This window comes from Mus caroli, unplaced genomic scaffold, assembly GCF_978045245.1.
Source record: "Mus caroli unplaced genomic scaffold, Mus_caroli_1 scaffold_14, whole genome shotgun sequence".
NCBI lineage: Eukaryota > Metazoa > Chordata > Mammalia > Rodentia > Muridae > Mus > Mus caroli.
The window spans coordinates 76994625-77022050 of NW_028227269.1; the positions used below are offsets into that span (position 1 = coordinate 76994625).

The window sequence follows — 27426 nt, forward strand, 5'->3', positions numbered from 1 at the left end:
AGTAATAATCTAGGCCATGGATAGAAAGCAAAACAACAAAAAGTATTTCCATCTATTCTTAGCATATGAAATAAAAGGAGAAGAAAGAAAACCAACCTATGAAGTGAAACTTGGTTTTAATTTTTTTTTACTCTATCTTTATTTCTTTTATTATTAGTAAACTTTTTCCTTTAGGTTCTTGATATTTTTCTCTCTTTTTTTTTTTAAGCTGTTTCATTTATTTACATTCCAGATGTTGCCCCCTTCCTGGTCATCCTCCCCCAAGTTCTTCATCCCATCCACCCTCTCTTTTGCTTCTGAGAGAGTGCTAACCCACCCACCCCCACTTCACTGCCTCTAGTATCCTCCCTCCCCTTCCCCAGGATTAGGATTTCAAGTTTCTAAAGGATTAGGCACATCCTCTCCCGCTGAAGCCAGACAAGGCAATCCTCTGCTACCTATCTGCCAGGACATGGGCCAGCCATGTATGCTCTTTGTAGCTTAGTCTCTGAGGGTTCTGGGGGGGTCCTGGTTAATTGATACTTTTGTTCATCCTTCAGTCCTTTCCCTAACTTCCATAGGGGTCCCCAACCTCAGTCTAATGCTTGGCTGTGAGTATCTGCATTTGTCTCACTCAGCTGTTGGTAGAGCCTCTCAGAAGACAGCCATGCTAGGCTCCTGACTACAAGCTCAACATAGCATCAGAAATAGTATCAAGGCCACCCACCTATCTTCAGAATTTTTGACCCAGAATTGTTCCTATCTAAAGGAAATGCAAAATTGAGCAGAAACTGAAGGAAAGGCCATCCAGTGACCAGTCCAACTTGGGATCCATCCTATACACAGGCACCAAACCCTGACACTATTGCTGAAATTTGGCTTTATATACTTAGAAATCATAGTATATATATATAACTTTGGGGCAAGCCCAACAACTTAGCACAAGCAGTCTTTTAGAAGATAAAGATAGTACTATCAAATGTATAATTGAATATTTACATTCCACAAGACATATCTGGTTGAAAATAAACTTGGGTTAGTCAGAAGACACATAGCAAATTTAAATTGAAGTTAGCAAATGTTAGTGAAATATTCATGAATTAGTGAAGCTACCAAATTGGAAGGGTATCTTTTTGTATATACATTTTATAATGCTATTATAACCATTATAGAAAACATTCTGAGTTTTTGAAATAAAGTCATTCTAAGATTTTACATTTATAACCAGTATTATAGGTTAGCATGTTCTAATAATAGATTAGATCCTCAGAAATTTTTTTGAGGGCTATAGAAATGAATCAGCAGTTAAGGGTATGTGCTACCCTCTGGAGAACCTGAGTTTGATTACCATCACCAATATCAGATAGCCCACAACAACCTTTAACTCCAGCTCAAGGGGGATCCAAGCCTTCTGGCCTTTGTGGGCATTTGAACTCTTGTGCACATATCTACAAATAGATACAAACATGTACGCAAAATTAAAAGTTTGAAAGATAATAAAATACAATCTCTTAAGAATTGTTTGAATAATGTTTATCTTCAGTTCTCCCAAGGATTTACAAAATTACTACATATGAAAGAAGATAATTATCACATATGATAGATGTAAATTATTATAGCCTAATTTTCTAAAGCACCTAATTTGAAAATAGCACCAAAATGATATAAGTAGATGTCTTCATGGTAGGACCCAGGAACTGTCTTTTTGGCTGGGATTTAGTATTCATTTGTAAGTAGTAGCAGTACTGTGTAGAATTAAATTGTTATATTCCCAACTACATGTCAGGATCCATCTTTATTTTAAAAGAAGAACAGAAAACACCAGAGGTCACAATTTTTGTTTAAGTTAAATATATTTGTGTTTGTATGTGTTTGCTGAAGTGTGGAATACCTTACTCACTGTACTGTATGGGTTGAAAATATTGCACATGATTTGTAAGTTAGCACAGTTAATTACCAGGGTCTTGCTATGTAGTCAGGCTTGTACCCAGCTCTTCTTCTGATTCATTATGAATATGTAATTTAGAAATGCACATCCCAAGAAGTACCATATTGGAACTATGAGAACAAATCCCGCCATAATAAAATAAATTGTAAAATTAGAAGATAGAAACATCAGGTTATAAGTACATTGGTTTTACCCTTCCTTCAACTCCTTTTAAATTAGATCAAGTTATTTTTTTCTTAAACACGAATTGAAATAAAGGTGACTATATTATTGTCTATAACCAAAAAAGAAATTTTCATTAATATACAGTAATATATAGATTTCATTAAGATAAGATTATTTCTTGTATTGTCTAGAGGGTATCAAGTAGGAGTCCCTGAAGTTTCATACGTGGGTCAGAAACTTGACTCAAGAGGATAAAAGTAAAAGGAATAGGAAATAGGGATGAAAAAAAAAGAAACTAGTGAAAAAAAACTGATATAGATTGACAATCAAATCTATAAGGATAAGAAAAACAAGATTTTTCAGACAAAAAAGGGAAATGCCCTTGGGATATATAAGAGGAAATTTCTTCTCATTAATGAAAATTAAATCTTATTGAGAAGTTCAGAACACTAATGATGCCTTTATGTTCTACTCAATGGAGCTTATATTTCATGTACACAAAAGTAAATTCACATGTTAAAACAGAGACTAGATACATGGAAAGGCTATCGAGGAAACTGGTGTTATGAGGGGATAATTTCCATATAATTTAGATAGAAGAATGTGGATTAAAGAATAGTTTCTGTTGGAAACTTGGATAGAAAGTGAAAATGAGATAGGCAAAACATGTTTTTCTGGGGGGGTTTTCCTTCCTCATTAGGATACAAACAGTCATCAAAAACAATAATATAATATAATTAGATAAAATAAAAACAAACCAGAATAGGATAAAACAAGGAAACAGAAGAAATGGAACAACAACAATAAAAAGTTCAAGAAGTACATACAGTTGCAGATATACACACAAACATCCCATAAAAACACAAAACTGGGAAAGATAATATATATGCAAAGGGTCTGTAAGGGCAGGGGTGGGACTGGGAGTTACTGACAAAGCATTGGAAAAAAACCTCCAAAAATACCATGGAGTTGACTTTTTGTTGTCCCTCTACTTCTTAGCATGGGGTCTGGCCTTACAGGTGGCTTATATAATTAGTTAGATTCCCTTGGAGAAAAGGAATTTGCAAGTCAGTGTCAATTAGAGGTGGTTTTGAGTTAAGGATGTGGGCTGTGTCCTATTTCCCTTCAGCTCAGCATCCTATCTAGCCAAGACCTGTACAGATCTCTGTAAGTTCATAAGTGTCTTGGTCCTGCTGTGTTCAGAAGGCCTTGTTTCCTTGTTGCTCCCCACACCCCCCCAGAATCTAGTGTCTTTCCTCCTGTTGTTCTACTGGGTTCCCTAAGGATGTCTTTGACAGAGACATCCCAGTTGGGACTAAGTATTTGAACATCTCTCTACATATTTTCTTTTTTCTTTTTAATTTTTAATTTTATTTTAATTTACCTATTTTCTAGTTGTAGTTATCTGATTTGTTCCCATCTACTTCAGGAGGGGGCTTCTCTAATAATGTCTGAGAGACACTGGCCTATGGATATAACAGATGTCACTGGGAGTCATTTTATTGCTATGTTCCTTTTGTAGAACTGTCATTTGGCTTTCCCCTGTGTGCCTAGCCTATATACTCAGGTTAATGGCCACTAGAGCAGTGAAAATGGATTCTATCTCGTGGGATAGGCATTAAATCCAATCAGATATTGGTTGGTTGATCCCATAAGCTTTGTGCCACTATTGTACTAGTGCATCTTACAGGCAGGTTCACTTTAGAGATAGAAGAGTTTGTAGCTGGTTGGTATTTACCTTTCTCCTTTGGTAGTGTGCAGAATGCTCCAGGACCATGACCACTAGTCAGTATTGGGTGAAGGCTATAGGCAGGCACAAATTTTACTTCTCCATGTTAAGTGAGTTTTGTAGGTGTTTCTTAAGCAATAGGGTCTTAACCATCAGTTTGTGGAGCATAACCAATACCCTTGTCAATAACCTGGCTCATGGGACCCCTCTGGCTAATAACTATTAATTATAACCCATTCCTAGAAATGGAGACTTCATCTGATGAGAGATGTCCAGCTTATCTTACCTGTTATTTAGCAATTCCATTTAGGTCACTTTGATATATGTATATATTTTTAGGAAGTTTCTACTCTAATGGATTTCCATACATAAAAAACTGTCAAATGGCCCTGAGTTTTGATTGACCCTCTCCATATTCCCTCTTTCAGAACCCCTCTTTCCTCTTCCTCCTCCATTTTGTCTTCACATTCTAGTCCCCCCACCCCTCCATCCATAACTATTCTATTTCCCCTTCCTAGGGAGATCCAGCCCTGTCTTCTAGTCCCTTACTCTATACCAAATTTCTGTGATATGGACTGTAGCCTGCTTATCAAAGACTTAAGAGCTAACATTCACATATAAGTAAATACATACTCTATTTTTCTTTTTGAGTGTGAGTTATTTAACTGAATTTTGGGTGTGGGTTTCTTCCCTCAAGAGGATTTTTTTTTTAATTCCCTCCATTTACCTGTGCATTTCATGATTTCATTATTTTTTAACATTTGAATGGTATATCATTGTGTAGATGGAACACATTTTCTTTGTTTATCCATTTCCAGATTTTGGCTGTTATGATCAAAGCAGTAATGAACATAGTTGAGCAAGTATCTCAGTAGTATGATATTATAGTGCTTTATGTATATGGAAATTTACATTAAATTAAGGAAATTGAGCATTTTTTAAGAACCTTTCAGCCATTTTTGTTTCCTCTTTTGAGAAAACTTGGTTTAATCTGAACCCCATTTTTAATTGGGTCATTTGTTTTCTTGATGTTCATGTTTTTATTTATTTATGGTTTTAGTTTTAGTGTATTTTATTATTTTTCTTAGTTTTATGATTTATTTAGATTCCAGTCATTGCACCACCCCTGCTTCCACAGTTCCTTATCTCATTCCTCCTCTCCCTTACTTCTGTAAGAGTGTTTCTCTCCTCAAACAGACCTCCCCCTTCCATGGAGCCTCAAGTCTCTTGAGGATTAAAAGCATCTTCTCTCACTAAGGAGAACAGGGAGACCTCTGCTATATATGTGCCAGGGGCCTCAGACTAGCCCGTGCATGCTGTATGCACCTGGTTTCTGGGAACTCCCTGGCGTCTGGTTAAGTTGAGACTCCTGATCTTCCTATGAGGTCATTCACCCCTTAATACTACCAAAATTTGGCCCTCTTTTGGACATGGATTAGTAAAGATCTTTTCCCATTCTGTACCCTTCTGCTTTATCTGAATGATGGTGTCCCCTACAGTGGAAAAGCTTTTTAGTTTAATGAGGCCTCATTCATTAATTGCTGATCTTGGCACTTGTGTTATCAGTGTTCTGTTTAGAAAGTCTTTTCCTTTGCCACTGAATTCAAGGCTAGTCCCCGCTTTCTCTTCTTTCAGATTCAGTGTATCTGGTCTTATGTTGAGGCCTTTCATCTAATTAGAGTTGACTTTTGTTCAGAGTGATAAATATAGAACTATTTCTATTCTTCTACATGCAGCCATCCCAGTTGACCAACTTTAGTTAATTTAGCTAAGGGTATGCCAATTGTATTGATTTCATTGATTCTTTGTATTGCTTGTTTCTATGTTATTGATTTTTGGTTCTGAGTTTGATTATTTCATGCCATCTATTATTTTTCAGTGTTATCTATGCATTTTATATTACAGTTTTCAGGTGTGCTGCTAAATTACTAATAAGAGATCTTACCAGGTTTTTTATGGGTATGAATTTACTGGTATGAATTTGCCTCATAGAGAACAACCTTTGTTGTACCCCATTGGTTTGGGTATGTTATGTTTTCATTTTCATTCAAGTTTCAAAGTTTTTAAATCCTTCTTAATTTCCATTTTGACCTATCTTTTATTCGGTAGTGAGTTGTTTATTTTCCATGAAAATGTATACTTTTTGTAGATGATAGTATGAAGCTTTAATCCATTGTGGTCACATAGGATACATGGTGTTAACTTGATTTTGTAATGTCTGTTGATGCTGCTTTGTATGTAGTCAATTTTTAGAGAAAGTACCATGAGCTTATGAGAAGAAGCTCTTTTGTATTTGTGTGAAATATTCTGTAAATATCTGCTCTTTTAATTTGATTTATGATGTTACTTAACTCCAGTGTTTTTCTTTTTTATTTCTGTCTTGATGTTTTGTCTGTTGGCAAGAATGAGATAGAAAAGTCACCATCTATCATTTTATGAGAGTTGATATGTGATTTTAGCTTTAGCAGTGTTTCTTTTGTGAGCTTGGTGCCCTTGTGTTTGGTACATAGATGTTTAGAATTACAATAACCTCTTCAATGAAGTTTTTTTTTCCCTGTTATGTGTATGTAGTCCTTCCCCATCTCTTCTGATTAGTTTGCTTTGAAATCTATTTTCTCATACACCTGCTTGTTTCTTGGGTCCATTTGCTTGGAATATCTTTCTATTCTTTTACCCTGAGGTGATGTTTATCCTTGATGTTAAGGTGTGTTTCTTTAGTGCAGCATAAGAATAAATCCTGTTTGATCTAATATATTAGTATGTGGCTTTTTATTCTGAAATTGAGACCATTGATGTAGGGGTTAGCAATGAGCAACGTTTCTTGATTCCTGTTGTTTTGTTATTATGATGTGGGTCTTCCCTCCCCCTTTTTACTTACTGGTCTGGGATTATTTATTCCTTGTGTTTTTGGAGTCTGGCTAACCCTTTCAAGTTGAGTATTCTAGCACTTTCCATATCCTCAGATTGGTAGATAGATACTGTATAATGTTGATTATAGAATGTCTTTCTTTGTCATAGTTGATAATTTTACTGTATATAGTATTCTAGACTGGCATCTCTGATCTCAGAGTGTGAAGAACATCTGTCCAGGTCCTTCTAGCTTTCAAATTTTCCATTAAGAATGGAAAATTAAGAGATGCTATTCTATTGGGTTTTGCCTTAGTCAGGGTTTCTATTCCTGCACAAACATCATGACCAAGAAGCAAGTTAGGGAGAAAAGGGTTTATTCAGCTTACAATTCCATACTGCTGTTTATCACCAAGGAAGTCAGGACTGGAACTCAAACAGGTCAGGAAGCAGGAGTTGATGCAGAGGCCATGGAGGGATGTTCTTTACTGGATTGCTTCCCCTGGCTTGCTCAGCCTGCTCTCTTATAGAACCAAGATTACTAGCCCAGAGATGGTTCCACCCACAAGGGGCCTTTCCCCCTTGATCACTAGTTGAGAAAATGCCTTACAGCTGGATCTCATGGAGGCATTTCCTCAACTGAAGCTCCTTTCTCTGTGATAACTCCAGCTGTGTCAAGTTGACACAAAACTAGCCAGTACAATTGACCCCTTGTCAACTTGACACACAAACACATCACTAGTAAGCCTCAAGACTTACATTCTTATCCATCCCCAAGATCTAAATAACTTTTTTTTTTTTTTTTTTTTTTTTTTTTTTTGGTTTTTCGAGACAGGGTTTCTCTGTGTAGCCCTGGCTGTCCTGGAACTCACTCTGTAGACCAGGCTGGCCTCGAACTCAGAAATCCGCCTGCCTCTGCCTCCCGAGTGCTGGGATTAAAGGCGTGCGCCACCAACGCCCGGCGTCTAAATAACTTTAAACGTCCCACAGTCTTTACATATTCTTAAATTTTCAATCTCTTTAAAATATCCATCTCTTTTAAAATCCAAAATCTTTTTACAATTAAAAGTCTCTTAACTGTGGGATCCACTAAAATAGTTTCTTCCTCAAGAGGGAAAATATCGACTCGAGCACCGGGGGTGCCTTGCCAGAGGAGTCTCTGGACACCCGCAAGGACCCGCACAGGATTCCCCATGGGATCCTAAGACCTCTGGTGAGTGGAACACAGCGTCTGCTCCAATCCAATTGTCCGGGAACTAAGACTGCATTAACTAGGGAAGCAGGCAACCCAGCCTGAGCTGGGGCACAAGTCCCTTCCGGTCCACTCGAGCACCGGGGGTGCCTTGCCAGTGGAGTCTGCGGACATCCGCAAGGACCGACACAGGATTCCCCACGGGATCTTAAGACTTCTGGTGAATGGAACACAACTTCTGCCAGGAGGCAGGTTTGAACACCAGATATCTGGGCATCTTTCCTGCAAGAATAGAGCTTGCCTGCAGAGAATACTCTGACCACTGAAACTAAGGAGAGAGCCAGCCTTCCAGGTCTGCTGATAGAGGCTAACAGAGTCACCTGAGGAACAAGCTCTAACCAGACACAACTATAACAGCTAGCTTCAGAGATTACCAGATGGCGAAAGGCAAATGAAAGAATCCTACTAACAGAAATCAAGACCACTCACCATCATCAGAACGCAGAACTCCCACCCCACCTAGTCCTGGGCACCCCAACACAACCGAAAATCTAGACCCAGATTTAAAAGCATATCGCATGATGATGGTAGAGGACATCAAGAAGGACTTTCATAACTCACTTAAAGAAATACAGGAGAGCACTGCGAAAGAGTTACAGGTCCTTAAATAAAAACAAGAAAACACAAAAACAGGTAGAAGTCCTTAAAGAAAAACAGGAAAACACATCCAAACAGGTAATGGAAATGAACAAAACCATACTAGACCTAAAAAGGGAAGTAGACACAATAAAGAAAACCCAAAGTGAGGCAACGCTGGAGATAGAAACCCTAGGAAAGAAATCTGGAACCATAGATGCAAGCATCAGAAACAGAATACAAGAGATGGAAGAGAGAATCTCAGGTGCAGAAGATTCCATAGAGAACATCGGCACAATAATCAAAGAAAATACAAAATGCAAAAGGATCCTAACTCAAAACATCCAGGACACAATGAGAAGACCAAACCTACGGATAATAGGAGTTGATGAGAATGAAGATTTTCAACTTAAAGGGCCAGCAAATATCTTCAACAAAATAATAGAAGAAAACTTCCCAATCCTAAGGAAAGAGATGCCCATGATCATACAAGAAGCCTACAGAACTCCAAATAGACTGGACCAGAAAAGAAATTCCTCCCGACACATCATAATCAGAACAACAAATGTACTAAATAAAGATAGAATATTAAAAGAAGTAAGGGAGAAAGGTCAAGTAACATATAAAGGCAGGCCTATCAGAATTACACCAGACTTTTCACCAGAGACTATGAAAGCCAGAAGAGCCTGGACAGATGTTATACAGACACTAAGAGAACACAAATGCCAGCCCAGGCTACTATACCCGGCCAAACTCTCAATTACCATAGATGGAGAAACCAAAGTATTCCACGACAAAACCAAATTCACACATTATCTTTCCACAAATCCAGCCCTTCAAAGGATAGTAACAGAAAAAAAAAAAAAAAATACAAGGACGGAAATCACACCCTAGAAAAAGTAATCCCTCTACAAACCTAAAAGAAGACTGCCACAAGAACAGAATGCCAACTCTAACAACAAAAATAAAAGGAAGCAACAATTACTTTTCCTTAATATATCTTAATATCAATGGACTCAATTCCCCAATACAAAGACATAGACTAACAGACTGGATACACAAACAGGACCCAACATTCTGCTGCTTACAGGAAACCCATCTCAGGGAAAAAGACAGACACTACCTCAGAGTGAAAGGCTGGAAAACTAGACAGTGGAGGAGCTAGAGAAAGCACCCAAGGAACTAAAGGGAACTGCAACATTTAGGTGGAACAACAATATGAACTAACCAGTACCCCGGAACTCTTGTCTCTACCTGCATATGTATCAAAAGATGGCCTAGTCGGCCATCACTGGAAAGAGAGGCCCATTGGAAATGTAAATGAGCTAAATACCTAATAAAAAATGGAAAAAAAAAGATATAAAGCAAATAAATTAAAAAAAAAAAAAAAGGCTGGGAAACAATTTTCCAAGCAAATGGTCTGAAGAAACAAGCTGGAGTAGCCATTCTGATATCGAATAAAATCGACTTCCAACCCAAAGTTATCAAAAAAGACAAGGAGGGACACTTCATACTCATCAAAGGTAAAATCCTCCAAGAGGAACTCTCAATTCTGAATATCTATGCCGCAAATGCAAGGGCAGCCACATTCATTAAAGACACGTTAGTAAAGCTCAAAGCACACATTGCATCTCACACAATAATAGTGGGAGACTTCAACACACCACTTTCATCAATGGACAGATCCTGGAAACAGAAACTAAACAGGGACACAGTGAAACTAACAGAAGTTATAAAACAATAGGACTTAACAGATATCTACAGAACATTTTATCCTAAAACAAAAGGATATACCTTCTTCTCAGCACCTCACGGAACCTTCTCCAAAATTGACCATATAATTGGTCACAAAACAGGCCTCAACAGATACAAAAATATTGAAATTGTCCCATGTATCCTATCAGACCACCATGGACTAAGGCTGATCTTCAATAACAACATAAATAATGGAAAGCCAACATTCACATGGAAACTGAATAACACTCTTCTCAATGATACCTTAGTCAAGGATGGAATAAAGAAAGAAATTAAAGACTTTTTACAGTTTAGTGAAAATGAAGCCACAACTTACCCAAACCTATGGGACACAATGAAAGCATTTCTAAGAGGGAAACTCATAGCTCTGAGTGCCTCCAAAAAGAAACTAGAGAGAGCACACACTAGCAGCTTGACAACAAATCTAAAACCTCTAGAAAAAAAAGGAAGCAAATTCACCCAAGAGGAGTAGACGGCAGGAAATAATCAAACTCAGGGGTGAAATCAACCAAGTGGAAACAAGAAGAACTATTCAAAGAATTAACCAAACGAGGAGTTGGTTCTTTGAGAAAATCAACAAGATAGATAAACCCTTAGCTAGACTCACTAGAGGGCACAGGGACAACATCCTAATTAACAAAATCAGAAATGAAAAGGGAGACATAACAACAGATCCTGAAGAAATCCAAAACACCATCAAATCCTTCTACAAAAGGCTATACTCAACAAAACTTGAAAACCTGGACGAAATGGACAAATTTCTGGACAGATACCAGGTACCAAAGTTAAATCAGGATCAAGTTAACGAGCTAAACAGTCCATATCCCCTAAAGAAATAGAAGCAGTCATTAATAGTCTCCCAGCCAAAAAAAGCCCAGGACCAGATGGGTTTAGTGCAGAGTTCTACGAGACCTTCAAAGAAGATCTAATTCCGGTTCTGCACAAACTATTCCACAAAATAGAAGTAGAAGCAACTCTACCCAACTCATTCTATGAAGCCACAATTACTCTGATACCTAAACCACAGAAAGATCCAACAAAGATAGAGAACTTCAGACCAATTTCCCTTATGAATATTGATGCAAAAATACTCAATAAAATTCTTGCTAACCGAATCCAAGAACACATTAAAGCAATCATCCATCCTGACCAAGTAGGTTTTGTTCCAGGGATGCAGGGATGGTTTAATATTCGGAAATCCATCAACGTAATCCAGTATATAAACAAACTCAAAGACAAAAACCACATGATCATCTCGTTAGATGCAGAAAAAGCATTCGACAAGATCCAACACCCATTCATGATAAAAGTCTTGGAAAGATCAGGAATTAAAGGCCCATACCTAAACATGATGAAAGCAATCTACAGCAAACCAGTAGCCAACATCAAAACAAATGGTGAGAAGCTTGAAGCAATCCCACTAAAATCAGGGACTAGACAAGGCTGTCCACTGTCCCCATACCTATTCAACATTGTACTAGAAGTCCTAGCCAGAGCAATTCGACAACAAAAGGAGATCAAGGGGATACAAATTGGAAGAGATGAAGTCAAAATATCACTTTTTGCAGATGATATGATAGTATATATAAGTGACCCTAAAAATTCCACCAGAGAACTCCTAGACATGATAAACAGCTTCGGTGAAGTAGCTGGATATAAAATTAACTCAAACAAATCAATGGCCTTTCTCTACACAAAGAATAAACAGGCTGAGAAAGAAATTAGGGAAACAACACCCTTCTCAATAGTCACAAATAATATAAAATATCTTGGTGTGACTCTACGGAAGGGAAAGATCTGTAAAATAAAAACTTCAAGTCTCTGAAGAAAGAAATTAAAGAAGATCTCAGAAGATGGAAAGATCTCCCATGCTCATGGATTGGCAGGATCAATATTGTAAAAATGGCTATCTTGCCAAAAGCAATCTACAGATTCAATGCAATCCCCATCAAAATTCCAACTCAATTCTTCAACGAATTAGAAACAGCAATCTGCAAATTCATCTGGAACAAAGAAAACCTAGGATAGCAAAAACTCTCCTCAAGGATAAAAGAACCTCTGGTGGAATCACCATGCCTGACCTAAAGCTGTACTACAGAGCAATTGTGATTAAAAACTGCATGGTACTGGTATAGTGACAGACAAGTAGACCAATGAAATAGAATTGAAGACCCAGAAATGAACCCACACACCTATGGTCACTTGATCTTCAACAAGGGAGCTATAACCATCCAGTGGAAGAAAGACAGCATTTTCAACAAATGGTGCTGGCACAACTGGTTGTTATCATGTAGAAGAATGCGAATCGATCCATTCCTATCTCCTTGTACTAAGGTCAAATCTAAATGGATCAAGGAACTTCACATAAAACCAGAGACACTGAAACTTATAGAGGAGAAAGTGGGGAAAAGCCTTGAAGATATGGGCACAGGGGAAAGATTCCTGAATAGAACAGCAATGGCTTGTGCTTTAAGATGGAGAATTGACAAATGGGACCTCATGAAACTGCAAAGCTTCTGCAAGGCAAAAGACACTGTCAATAAGACAAAAGGACCACCAACAGATTGGGAAAAGATCTTTACCTATCCTAAATCAGATAGGGGACTAATATCCAATATATATAAAGAACTCAAGAAGGTGAACTCCAGAAAATCAAATAACCCCATTAAAAAATGGGGCTCAGAACTGAACAAAGAATTCTCACCTGAGGAATACCAAATGACAGAGAAGCACCTGAAAAAAATGTTCAACATCCTTAATCATCAGGGAAATGCAAATCAAAACAACCCTGAGATTCCACCTCACACCAGTCAGAATGGCTAAGATCAAAAATTCAGGTGACAGCAGATGCTGGCAAGGATGTGGAGAAAGAGGAACACTCCTCCATTGTTGGTGGGATTGCAAGCTTGTACAACCACTCTGGAAATCAGTTTGGCGGTTCCTTAGAAAATTGGACATAGTACTACTGGAGGATCCAGCAATACCTCTCCTGGGCATATATCCAGAAGATGTCCCAACCGGTAAGAAGGACACATGCTCCACTATGTTCATAGCAGCCTTATTTATAATGGCCATAAGCTGGAAAGAACCCAGATGCCCCTCAACAGAGGAATGGATACAGAAAATGTGGTACATTTACACAATGGAGTACTACTCAGCTATTAAAAAGAATGAATTTATGAAATTCCTAGGCAAATGGATGGACCTGGAGGGCATCATCTTGAGTGAGGTAACACAATCACAAAGGAACTCACACAATATGTACTCACTAATAAGTGGATATTAGCCCAAAACTTAGGATACCCAAGATATAAGATACAGTTTGCTAAACACATGAAACTCAAGAAGAATGAAGACTGAAGTGTGGACACTATGCCCCTCCTTAGAATTGGGAACAGAACACCCATGGAAGGAGTTACAGAGACAAAGTTTGGAGCTGTGACAAAAGGATAGACCATCTAGAGACTGAAGTATCCAGGGATCCACCCCATAATCAGCTTCTAAACGCTGACACCATTGCATACACTAGCAAGATTTTGCTGAAAGGACCCAAAGATAGCTGTCTCTTGTGAGACTATGCCGGGACCTGGCAAACACAGAAGTGGATGCTCACAGTCAGCTAGTGGATGGATCACAGGGCCCTCAAAGGAGGACCTGGAGAAAGTACCCAAGGAGCTGAAGGGATCTGCAACCCTATGTGTGGAACAACATGATGAACTAATCAGTACCCCGGAACTCTTGACTCTAGCTGCATATGTATCAAAAGATGGCCTAGTTGGCCATCACTGGAAAGAGAGGCCCATTGGACTTGCAAACTTTATATGCCCCAGTACAGGGGAGTGCCAGGGCCAAAAAACTGGGAATGGGTAGGTAGGGAAGTGGGGGGGAGGGTATGGGGGACTTTTGGGATAGCATTGGAAATGTAATTGAGGAAAAGATGTAATAAAAAATATTTTTTAAAAAAAGAATAAAGTTTGGAAAAATCAAAAAAAAAGAGGGAAAATATCAGGCACAGTCACAGTCAAAAGCAAAAATCAATCTCTAACCATCCAATGTCTGTGATCCAACTCACGATCTTCTGGGCTCCTCCAAGGGCTTGGGTCACTTCTCCAGCCATGCCCTTTGTAGCACACACGTTGTCCTCTAGGCTCCAGATGCCTGTACTCCACTGCTGCTGCTGCTTTTGGTGGTCATCTCATGGTACTGGCATCTCCAAAACACTGCATGACCCCTTCATGGGCCATCAATTGCAACTGAGGCTGCACCTTCACCAATGGCCTTCCATGGCCTCTCACAGTGCCGAGCCTCCGATGCTCTGTGTGACTCCTTCATGCCTTCAAAACCAGTATCACCTGGGTGACCCTTACACATTACCAAGCCCCACTGCAGCAGGAGTACAACCTTGCCTATCTCTGGAACACAGCCTCTTTGTGCTTTCAGAAAACACTTCCCAGAAGATGTCACCTCAACGATACTGGTCTCTTCTTAATCACCGCTAATTTCTTAGCTCCAGCTTACCAGCATCAATAGTCCCAGTAATGCAAAGTTTTTGCTTTAGTAGTTCTTGTATCTTGTTAATCACAGCTGATTCTTCAGCCCCAGCTAACAAGAACTACAGAATCTTCACAATCAAAACAGCAATGGCCCTGAAAGAGTCTTTAATTTTCCCTCTGAAATTTCACAAGCCAGACCTCCATCTTCTGCACTGTTCTCAACATTATCTTCCAAGCTCCTACCCAACATCTGACAGATGTTGTCAAGTTGTCATAGGAATACCCCACTCTGCTGGTACCAATTTGTCTTAGTCAGGGTTTCTATTCCTGCACAAACATGACCAAGAAGCAAATTGGGGAGAAAATGATTTATTCGGCTTACACTTCCATACTGCTGTTCATCACCAAAGGAAGTCAGGACTGGAACTCAAGCAGGTCAGAAAGCAGGAGCTGATGCAGAGGCCATGGAGGGATGTTCTTTACTGGATTGCTTCCCCTGGCTTGCTCAGCCTGCTCTCTTATAGAACCAAGATTACTAGCCCAGAGATGGTCCCACCCACAAGGGGCCTTTCCCCCTTGATCACTAATTGAGAAAATGCCTTACAGCTGGATCTCATGGAGGCATTTCCTCAACTGAAGCTCCTTTCTCTGTGATAACTCCAGCTGTGTCAAGTTGACACAAAACTAGCCAGTACAGGTTTGCTTTTGAGTTCCTTGATCTTTTCCCTTGCAACTTTTAATATTCTTTCTTTGCTATTTACTTATTAGTATTGGTCCTGTTTACTTGGTGTTCTGTGTGCAGTTTTTACCTTGACAAGCACCTTCTTCTTTAGGTTATGAAAATTTTCTTCTATGATTTTTGTTGAAAATATTTTCTGAGCCTTTAACCTGGATATCTTATCTCTCTGTTTCTATTATTCTTAGATTTGGTTTTATTATAGTGTCCCAGATTTCCTGAATGCTTTGAGCCTGAATTTTTTTAATTTAACATTTTCTTTGACTGACATGTTTATTTCTTCTACCTTTTCTTCGATGGCTGAAATTCTCTCTTCTGTGTTTTAGATTCTGTTGGCCAGATTTACCTCTGAGGTGTTTGTTTGTCTTCCTAAATTGTTCATATCCACCTATTTGCAGCTTAGGTTTTCACTAGTGATTTTATTTCTACCTTCTTAAATTGTTTTCATTATTTTATTCCACTGGGTTTTTTGGGTTTTGTTTTTTGGTTTTTATTGTTTTTGTATTTTCACAGATTTCTTTAAAGGTTTTGTTCATTTCTTTAAGGTTGTTAACCAATTTCATATTTGATGATTTGAAATCCTTGTCTTATGATTCACCCATATGAATATCTCCATGCCTATAGTAGCAGGCTTATTAGTTTCTGACAAGTATATTATCTTGTCTGTTCAGTGCATTTTTGTACTGGTGTTTAGGTATCTGGATTATGATGATTGAGGTGTTTCTAGATATTGATATCTGCTCTTGTGTTTATTGTATTGGTGTTCTGTTCTTTGATTGCTGTTGCTCTCTCAGGATCTTACACATGTGCCCCTGTTACAAGTTGGCCTCTTCAAGTCGGTGGATGGCAGATCTCTAGTAATAGAGATGTGCTAGGAGAAAATGCTGAAAGGGACTTTGGGAAAGAGCTAAAGGAATCTGTCCACACCAAGTGTCCAGATCTCCAGGGAGTTAGAGGTGGAGTAAGAATAGATGCTCCTGCAAGTAGGTCTCAGTAGTACAAAAGATGTGTCTGTAGAAACAGGGATGAAATTACTAGGTAAATCCTGAGGCTTTACCAAGAGTTGGAGTTTCTAGTGAATGGTATTGATATTGGAGGAAGGGCACTTGCAAGCACCCTGCTTCAGGATAAATATGGAGAGATTTTGATACAAGCATTATAATGGAAAACAAGAATAGTGAGGACTTTCTACCTGAATCCCAGCCAGGTGTTGCCACCATATGTCCCTGAGACAGTGTTTCTACATATCAGTAGCTGACACAAGTAATAGGGATGGCCTAGAAGAGAGGATTAAGAGGGTCTATAGGAAACATTCAGCTAAGGTGAATCCCCTCTGAGAGGCAGGGGTCCCCAGAGAATGGAGGTATGGTAAGAGGAGGAGCACCTGAAAGCCAACTGCTATAGGGCTGAGGTAAGACTAGAGATACTTTATTGGAGGACTGGATGGAAAGCGAAAATTGTCTGATTCCCAGGCTGGTGTAGCCTTTCAAGATCCCAGGTAGATTTTTCTAGGTAGTTGCATCCTCAGGTTCACATTCTTAAACTGGCAATAAGTCTAAAGTAATAAATTTGATAACATAAATATTTATATTTAAAATTATGTACATTATTTCTTATTGTTTATATTTTTGGAATATTAAATCATATCATCCTTCACCATAGATATAACCTAATAGCCAACACTTATTAAATATTTACTATTTCAAAATGCTAAGTAATTTATGAACATCGTCTTACTTAACCATTAAAATAATACAAGAAGCCAGATGCTGTAATTATCCTCATTTTTTCAGATAAAGAATATGTTGCAGGAAGTATATATTCTTCAGTGTCATAGCATAAGTAAGACTGCACACTTAAGTAAATGATTTTTAATAAAGGCAAATATATTGGGACTAAATTTAGAAAAAGCAGAAAGGCAATGTGGATTCCTATGGAATTAGTAAGCAAAAACTCTATTGTTCCTAGCTGAATTGCAGCCAAAGGAAACCTGAGAATTCTAGGAAATCTATTGTCATACATAGAAAGAACTATATATACATGAGCAGAACCATGGTCTGTAGTTGAGAGGCACATCTAAACTCTGAACTGCTAGAGATGAAGCAAGAAAAAAATAAGTGCAAAACCTATTCTCTTCTAATCCATGGTCTATGCCAGGCCTTGATATCTGGAACCCAACTGGACATCCAAGAGTACCAGTTGATGATGTCCATAAAGGTCAGCTAGAAGCAAAGAGAATAAAATGCTGGAAAATGAGATAATAAATATCTAGGAATTTCTTGCTCAAGAAGTCAGACTATTAAATGGCAAAGCTAGTTATTGTGTTGCATGCATTTCCTCCTAACCACGCTTGAGGTCTTACTTCTCACTAAATTATTTTACATTTTATTTGCCAGAAAAGAATATAAATGTAAAAATGTATAAATCAATATTATATCTGCTTATATATAATAAGTGAAACCAATTGAACTTGAGAGCTCAACAACAAAGAATGAACAAAAAATCAAAAACAAAAAAGATGTGAATGCTGATTATTTTTGGCCTTTTGTAGTGTTAAACAAAGGTCATTCTTGTTTAGATTCCAGACTCCATCATTTCTCGTGGTGTTCAGGTGCTCCCACGAGACACAGCCTCCCTTAGCACTACTCCTTCAGAATCGCCCCGTGCTCAGGCTACATCTCGCCTCTCTACAGCTTCTTGTCCAACACCAAAAGTAAGTATAGCTACTTGAGTCTAATTTTTCTCTATTATGAATTCTGAGAAAACTAACAAATGTTTTCCCTGCTTGTCAAGGTTGAATTGCATGCAAAATACTGGTAAAAAAATGAATGAATACATATCACCCATTGTCATAGATTATCTTATTAGGACAGTAGATATTTTGTATAGTATGCCTGATCCTATATCACAGGTAAAAAATAGCACTTTCTATTACTTCTGTTCTTTCTAGTAGACCTGTTGTTTTTAGAAAACTTAGCAATATAATTGTAAAAAAAAATATTCTGAGAATAAATGTATTTTGGGCCAATAATCAGCAATATTAACAAGATCCTATAATGAGATTTTTTTTTAACACCAGCCTAGCGTACCTACCTGCTCTAGTATCATTCCAAAAAATTTTTTTTCAAACAGAATCTATTTGGAATGTTGCTGCCTATTATTTGGAAACAAAACTAAATTTGTTAGAAAGAAAGTTTTAATGCCAACCTTTGGGAAAGGGTGGGAGTTTCTTAGTTTTTAGTTTTTTATACTCTCTTTCAGAATTGTGGTGGAGGAAAGATAAGACACTATAGTCTCATGTTTTGTGTGTATGGTAAAAGAATGAGCAAGCTTTCATACTATTATACCTTCTTGAATATCTGCTCTATGGATAAATCACTCACTTGTTCTTTTAAGTTCTCCTTATGAGGGGACCAATATTATTATCAAAAGGTTTCTTTCTTATTTAATGAGACATTGAGCTTGTTATCAAGTTATGTACTGAGTTTATTCTAAAAACATGATACTTTCAAATTGACCTTTTTCTCTATCATCAGATTTAAAAGCAAATATAGCTGTCTTTCTCGATTCCAAGTTTTCTGTAGTTTTGTGAGTTATAATTCTATTTCACTAGAAATTATCTTAAAATTTTTGATGTTATAATTTAGTCTGTTTTATATTATATGACAGATAATGGAATATCCAAGAAAATCTTCATGATAATACTCTTGCTATATTTTTATATCATTGTATTTAGATATGTCTCAATATAAGTAATAAATTTATCATTTAAATTTGATGTTATAAATCTTCAAAAAAGAAAAACTATGAAAACATTCTATCATAAAATATTAGTGCTACTTGGATACTGGCCACATTTGAAACTAAATGAAAATATGAAGATCTGAGTTGCATTTAAAAAAAAATCTTACTCATTTTATTATATCACTTAAGTAAAATAATATATAATTTGGATGGCATTAAATTCTGATTGTAGAAACTAAACCTTTTTATAAAGTCCACGAAATATCTAAAACTAAAATTTAGTTTTACTATAAGATGTTTTAATCTACCATAAATTAAGACCTAGCAGCTGAAAATAAAATAAAAAAAACTACTGAAGATATAGTATAATTCTCCTTTTTATAAATATGCTCTATAACACATGTATTTGAAAAATAGTTTAGGCTAAATATTGTTACATGAAATTGTTCTTAATTCTCAAAACATTCTATCTTTTTGCATTACAAAGAGGATAACAAATATAATTTTAAAAATCATTTGTACTTCTAATTTCTCCAAAGCAAAATTCCAAAATAAAGTATTTTAACATTTATGAAATTATTGTGCTTTAAAGATTTTAATTGAGCAAGTAGCTTGTTTTGATGTTATTAGTTGATATTTACATGTATAAACTAATCATAAATTCAAATAAAGCACTATTTTTCTATCAAAAAAGATACTGTTTTTATAAAATTTTACTAGTACAAGAATATATGTCTGAAAGTTATAATTATTAGCTAAGCCTAATATCTTTTGCTTGTAATTTCAGCACTCAAAAGAGATGAGGCAGTTTGGGCTATATAGTAAGTTCCAGGACAGCCTGGGAGACAAAGTAAGAACATGTCTCAAAATACAGTAAGGAAAGCAAGGAAAGGAAAGAAGGAAGAAGTAAGGAAAGAAAATAAAAATTTGTTCTTGTTTTATTTTGAAATAATATTTAAATATGGGGTTAAAATACTAATAAAATAAACTATTTAGAAAATTAATATTTAAAAGGGGGAAAGATTATAAGATATCCTTAAAGACTAATATTTGAACAGGCACATGAAGAATAAATGAAAGCCAAAAGTTAATTTTTGCTTGAATAGACATTCTAAAGTCATATTTATCAATAATGATTACTTGTTATTTATCTATATTTTTCTGCAAATGTTTTCATTATTATATGAGTTTCCTTTAATTCAGTGATCAGCATCTAATTTCAATTTTTTTTTTAAGCATGAATTCCCTACACCCATCCTATTTCCTTTGGAGTTATATCTCAAGACCAACATAGACAACTTAACTCCTATCTGAAGGAAGTATTTATCTTAATTCTGCATCCTAAAAATTTAGAGCCTGGCAGTGGTTGCGCACGCCTTTCCTCCCAGCACTTGGGAGGCAGAGGCAGGCAGATTTCTGAGTTCCAGGCCAGTCTGCAGAGTGACTTCCAAGACAACCAGGGCTATACAGAGCCTGTCTCAAAAACCAACAACAACAACAAAAAAAATTTTTTAAAGAAAAAAGGAAGATGAAAAATAATGATTCTCAAATTTCTAAGTTAATAGTATTGACTGTATTAGGATATAAAAAATAACTAATTTTTCTAAGGAAAGGTACTACATTTTGATTTTTAAAGTGTTCAGTCTGAGATATTTGTGAAGTATGCAAGGAGCACTGTTCTATGCACATTTGAAAGTGCATCTTAAATTTGCCATACCTATAATTACTGCATTTTGGCTATAATATTTACAGTTTATTATATATTAGTCAGCCCTATTGAATCACCTTTCTATATTTCAGATTAAACATAAAGTGTGTCATGTATGGACATATATGTGCAAATGAGTTTTCTTTGCTTTTGGAATGCCATACAGTCTTGAATGATCAGTTTTAGAAAGAACTCTAGGCCTAGTAATAGATGTGGATTCCAGTACTTGCTTCTACTTTAAAAATCTCACTGTGTAAGGCAAGATGCGTAATATTTGCATCTATTTGAGACTATCTTTGCCTACTTGTAAGAAAGGAATAATGAGCCAGTAGACAGTATTTGCTGACACTGAAAACAAAACATGCTACTACAAATTATAATAAAATTTAATTAAATGTTATAATTCATCAACAGGAGTGCAGAATATTTGGAGAGTTATTTTCAAATGCATTCAAGTAATTGTTTGTGAAAACTTAAATGAAACACTTAGGATGTATCTCAATAATAGAAAATTTGAAACACAAATTGAGGTCACTCCCAGCACTGGATAAACAGAAATGAAAAGCCATGGTAGCACACTTCTGTCATCCTAAGCAAAGAGGTCTTAGGGCTTTTACTTCAAGACCAACCTAGGCTACATAGCAAAACCATGTGAATAAAATAAATAAAAGTGGCAATGAATCAAATCTAATGATTTTTTTCCACAGTGTTTTAGTTGTTTTTTAAGTTTTAATATTGAATAATATCTAAAATGAAAATCTTTCTGATTATGTACAAATGATCAGTGATTTCACTAGGTAATGACAGTATCAAACAGTTAACATTATTATGTGTGTGTGCATGTGTGTATGTGTATGTATTGCATATTATATCTTTACTTTTGTTTTGATCCTTTAGGATTCTTCCATCTTTAAAAAGAAGAAAATCTCTGTAAAATATAGTTTTGTAAAAAATATTGGTTTTGTTGTAGTTGTTGTTTGTTCATCTCACTCTAATGATGCCAGTCAAATATTAAAGGTAGCAATGTTCATAGAATAAAATTTCCTTTAGCAGTATTTATTTCTTAGATCATTTAGTATTTTATTTTCATGAGGAAAATTGTTTTTATCAGATATTTTCTTATAATGAATTCTTATGAGAATGAATGCCAATCTTTTCGCTTTGTGGAAGTACAGAAATTCTTAATAACAAATGTGGGCCTTTTATCTTTTATTGCCCATGAATACAGTAGCGCATAAGCCAAAGAGATGAAATGGTAATTTGATTCTAAAGAAATTATGCAGTGTATAGAGCATCTAAGTGTCATGCTGATGAAGGTCTTGCAAGAAGGGATTGATAAAAGAGTAAGTCTATAACTTAATCTTTTCAATTAACATGGGGTTGGCTTTTTTTTGTTATTCATTTATTTACACTCCAGATTTTATTTCCCCATCCCTGGTCCACCCTCGAACTGTTCCACATCCCATACTTCCTCCCCACTCCCCTGTCTCCAGGAGGATGTCTCCCCACCCCCCACTCCCCACCCCACCTGACCTCTAAAACTCCCTGGGGCCTCCAGACTCTTGAGGGTTAGGTGCATCTTCTCTGACTGAACACAGACCTGGGAGTCCTCTGCTGTATTTGTTTTAGGGGGCTTCATATCAGCTGATGTATGCTGCCTGTTTGGTGGTCCAGTGTTTGAGAGATCTGGGGGTTCAGGTTGAGACCACTGGTCCTCCTATAGGTTGCCCTCCTCCTCAACTTCTTCCAGCCTTTCCCTAATTCAGCCACAGGGGTCAGCTGCTTCTGTCCATTGTTTGGGTGCAAATAACTACATCTGACTCTTTCAGCTGCTTGTTGGTTCTTTCAGAGTTCGGTCATGATAGGTCCTTTTTGTGAGCACTGCCTCCATAGCCTCAGTGATAGTGTCAGGCCTTGGGACCTCCCCTTGAGCTGAATCCCACTTTGGGCCTGCCACAGGACCTTCTTTTCCTCAGGCTCCTCTCCATTTCCATCCCTGTAATTCTTTCAGACAGGAACAATTATGGGTCAGAGATGTGACTGTGGGATGGCAACCACCTCCCTCACTTGATGCCCTGTCTTCCTGCTGGAGGTGGGCTCTATAAGTTCCCTCTCCCTACTTTTAGTCATTTCATCTAAGGTCCCACCCTTTGAGTCCTGAAAGTCTAGCACCTCCCAGATCTCTGATGCATTCTGGAGGGTACCCCCACCTCCTACCTCCTGGGGTTGCCTGTTTCCATTCTTTCTGCTGGTCCTTAGGACTTCAGTTCATTTCCCTCACCCAATACCAGATCAGGTTCCCCTCTCCCCCCAACCCCCTCTCCACTTTCCATCCCAGGTCCCTCCCTCCCTCTCCACTTGTGATTACTTTCTTCTCCCTCCCAAGTGGAACTGGCATGGTTTAGAACTTAGCTCAGTGCTCATTTTCAGTTATGACAAATGGCAAAATCTGTAGGAAAAAAAAAAAAGGAAAAGAAGAAAAAGCTTGAAATAGAAAATAATGACAAGACTAAAAGAAGAAATCTAAAATTTCAATGCATTCATAATTCTTTTTAAATATTGTTAAAATTGAGAATATTTTAAGGACTAATTTTGTTATCCTTTCCATGCATCTGAATTTTAACCCTTTTAACAAGGTAATGTAGATTGTAGCCACAATGTTCCCTTGTGCTATAAAATTAGAAAACAATTTTATGATAGGCAGAGGGAAAAGAATCTGTGCCTAAAGGTACCAGAAAAATTGTTTTGTTATGCTTACAAAGAAAATGTTAACACTTTTTATATCTAATTGAGTAAAATTTATGTAGTTGTTAAAAAGAATATAATGGAAATATTTTCATGAAAGCCATGCTCTCTTAATAATTAGTGTCTAATCTTTCATTCAAACAGTATGTAGATATAGGACTTCTTTTAGGAGTTTTTTGTTTGTTTGTTTGTTTGTTTGTTTTGAGCAAAATAATTTTGGTCAGACTAGGGAGATGGCTCAGTTTGTAAAGTGCTTTTCATTTAATCATTAGGACCAAAGTTTTGATTCCTAGCATTCACATAAAAACTCAAAGGGTATGTCAGCCCACCTGTAATCCCAGCATAGAGGAAACTGACACAGGGCTTCTCCAGAGTAGGCTGTCAGGATAGTCTAGCTGAATCAGTCACCAATGAGTTCAAGTGTGCCTATCTCTATATAAGGTAAAAATGGATCAGACACATCTGACATCAACCTCCGAGCTCTATATACTTAAAATACTTAAACATATACCTACATGTACACGTACACACACACACACACACACACACACACACAGGTGGATTACATACCACATTCATATATATGCCCTCCAAAAATATAAATAAATATAATTTGCATTACTCAAGGCCTTCATGTTTATGAGTCTGAGAGATATTTGTTATTCAATGGAAATTAAAGTATTTATCCAATCCATATATTCACTGTGAAATGTTTGCTGATAATGTTATTTCTTTGATTCTTTTATATTGTCACTATTTTTTGATTGTGATATAGCTAATCAACTAACAAAGAATCAAAAGTTTATCTGTCTTGTTCATTTAAATCAAGACTGACTCATGCTGAAAAATTATGTTGTGTTATTTTTAAGAGCTTAAACAAATCAGAAAATTCTCTGAAACTTCAGTTTTATTTGCTTTTGTTTTAAAATATTTCAGCCTTAATATATTAATATTTGTCTAGCCATTAATAACATGTAAATTTTGGTATCTACATGTAGAATTAATAAACAACAGAAAGACTGGGAAACACTAAGTTAATTAGATTTTTTTAAATAGTATCTAAACAACAATGAAAAGTTTTTAGTTGCATAGTTTTTTACCCACTTGGGAGTTATTAAATAGAATATTCTCACATAACTGCTCTAATGCAGCAGTTCTCTAGCCTAGCTATTCTTTAAAATTAGTGAAAATTACAAATAAATTCTGCTAATGTAGGTTGTGTCTAACATTATTTATTGTACTAGAAATTAAAACTTAGACCTTTTATATATGTTTTGCTTAATGGCTTTAAAATTGAAATAAGCTTTTATGTGTTAAGGTAAATATCATTTTAATGAAAAAACTTTTCCACAATCAATACATGATGAAAAGTTTGTCATTGTTTACATTTTTAAAATTACTATTGCTTGCTGACTTAATAGAAGACTTGAATTCTTACTGTAAATTAATTTAGTTGAAGAATATGAAGAACCAATACAGCTCACATAGCAATATGGTTAGAAAAATAAATACTATATTAGTGTATGTAATAATTGTGGATATTTTAATATCGCACCAGAAATTTATGGTTTTGTTTAAAGGGTAGAAATTTTACTTAATGAATTTTTTGTGTGTTAATTCTATTTTATTTTATTTTTTCCTCATTAATTTATTTATTCACATTACAGACTCCTCTCTTCCCAGTCCCATTCTCACACCCCCTTTCTCATCCCCCCCATCCCCTATTCATCAGAAAGGGGAGTTGGGTACCAACTCACTCTGGAACATCAAGTCACAGCAGAACTAAGTGCCTCCTCTCCCACTTAAACCAGACAGGGTTTGATTTAAAGGCAGGTAATGGAGTCAGAAACAGACCCCGCTCTACTTGTTAGCACACCCACATATAAAACACGCTGCATATCTGCTACATCTGTGTAGGTTCCCTCTGTGCAGCCTATGAATGTTCTTTGGTTGGGGGTTCAATCTCTGTGAGCCCCCATGACCCAAGTTAGTTGACTGTGTAGGTCTTCTTGTGGTGTCCTTTGTCTCTCTGGTTTCTTCTATTCTTTTCCCCATGTCAAATAAATATTTTTAAATTTTAAAAAAGGAAAAACAAAAAATGAATAAGTATAAAATAAGGAAATGAAGTTGGGAAAGAAATGTGATTGCTTAATTCTAAAGGAGACTAGAAAAGGAGAATGAGGGTGGATTTGATCTGTGAGCATTATTAAAATTTTCAAAGAATATTTTTCTTTCTTTTTTAACTCTTCTCTCATACAATACATCTGGCTGAAGCCTCCTCTCCCTCCCTACTCGCAGTTCTCCATATACACACACCTCCACTCTCCCCAATATCCACTATTCCTTTCATTCCCATTAGAAAAGAGCAGGCTTCCCAGTGATATCAACAGAACACAGCATTAACGACACAATAAGACTAGGCATACCAAGGCTAGGTGAGTCAACTCAGAAGGAAGACAAAGATCCTCTGAGGAGGTAAAGGGTGAGAGATACTCCCACTCGAACTGTTAGGAGTCTTACCAAACGACAAGTTAAACAACCATGGCATGTATCCAGAGGAACTTGCTCAATTGCAAGCCTTTCTCCAGTTGTGATATTAGAAGTTCCTAAAAAAAAATTCTAATAAAACAAAAGTCAACAAAAACTTGAAAATTTGAACAAAACTTTTTTCTAATATATATCTTTTGGTTCTGTAATATACAGATACATGGTACTATATGATTTCATAAATAATGAAAAACAAAATTTACTATATGTATGTGTGTGTATGTATGTGTATATATATAAACATATATATATATATAAACATATATATATAGTTTTTTAAGGTTTCTTGAAATGTAAAAATCTAAAAACTATACTCTTATACATTTACGTGCCTCGCAATTTGAATGAATCTCTTTCCCTGGGACTAGTTTAGGAACATGTGTATTTGTCATTTGGATATCTGGATATATATTGTTTCCAGTGTTGACAGAGTTTACCATTATCAAGAAATCATCTCTGTTAAAATGTCTACTCAGCTAATCCTAAAACTCTTAGAAGCATTTAAAGGTCTCTAGCTTATAGTTGCAAAAATACATTTTCTAATGTTCTGATTTCTGCTTAGGAGCAAGTATTTAACACAAAGATGGGGAATGCAGCAAATGTTTCAGCTCTCTTTAGATATTATTCATTTTTAAAAATATTATCTATTAAATTTATGACTCTAAATAATTTTACTTTGTCAATTGCTCCTTGATTATTTCCTATAAGAATTATATTCTCTGTAAAATTGAACTAGTTGAGTTTTTGTTTTGTTTCTTGTTTTTGTTTTTGAGGCAGTAACATCTTTTGATATATAACAAAAGTATATAATTCATACCACCCATTTTATTAGAATCAAGAAATTATGGTACATTTACACAATGGAGTACTACTCAGCTATTAAAAAGAATGAATTTATGAAATTCCTAGCCAAATGGATGGACCTGGAGGGCATCATCCTGAGTGAGGTAACACAATCACAAAGGAACTCACACAATATGTATTCACTGATAAGTGGATATTAGCCCAAAACTTAGGATACCCAAGATATAAGATACAATTTGCTAAACGCATGAAACTCAAGAAGAATGAAGACCAAAATGTGGACACTGTGCCCCTTCTTAGAATTGGGAACAAAACACCCATGGAAGGAGTTACAGAGACAAAGTTTGGAGCTGTGATGAAAGGATGGACCATCTAGAGACTGCCGTATCCAGGGATCC

At 36.4% G+C, this 27426-nt stretch overlaps 1 protein-coding gene across 16 annotated transcripts in view; it reads left to right on the forward strand.

The window, feature by feature from the left end:
• Gphn (gephyrin) overlaps window positions 1-27426 on the forward strand; it is a 460638-nt gene that overhangs the window by 262290 nt on the left and 170922 nt on the right. For all 16 annotated transcript variants that reach the window (XM_029484276.2, XM_085830493.1, XM_029484278.2 and 13 more), the window contains one exon: window positions 18059-18193. In XM_029484276.2, the coding sequence (XP_029340136.1) occupies window positions 18059-18193 (135 nt within the window). The remainder of the gene's footprint in view (window positions 1-18058; window positions 18194-27426) is intronic.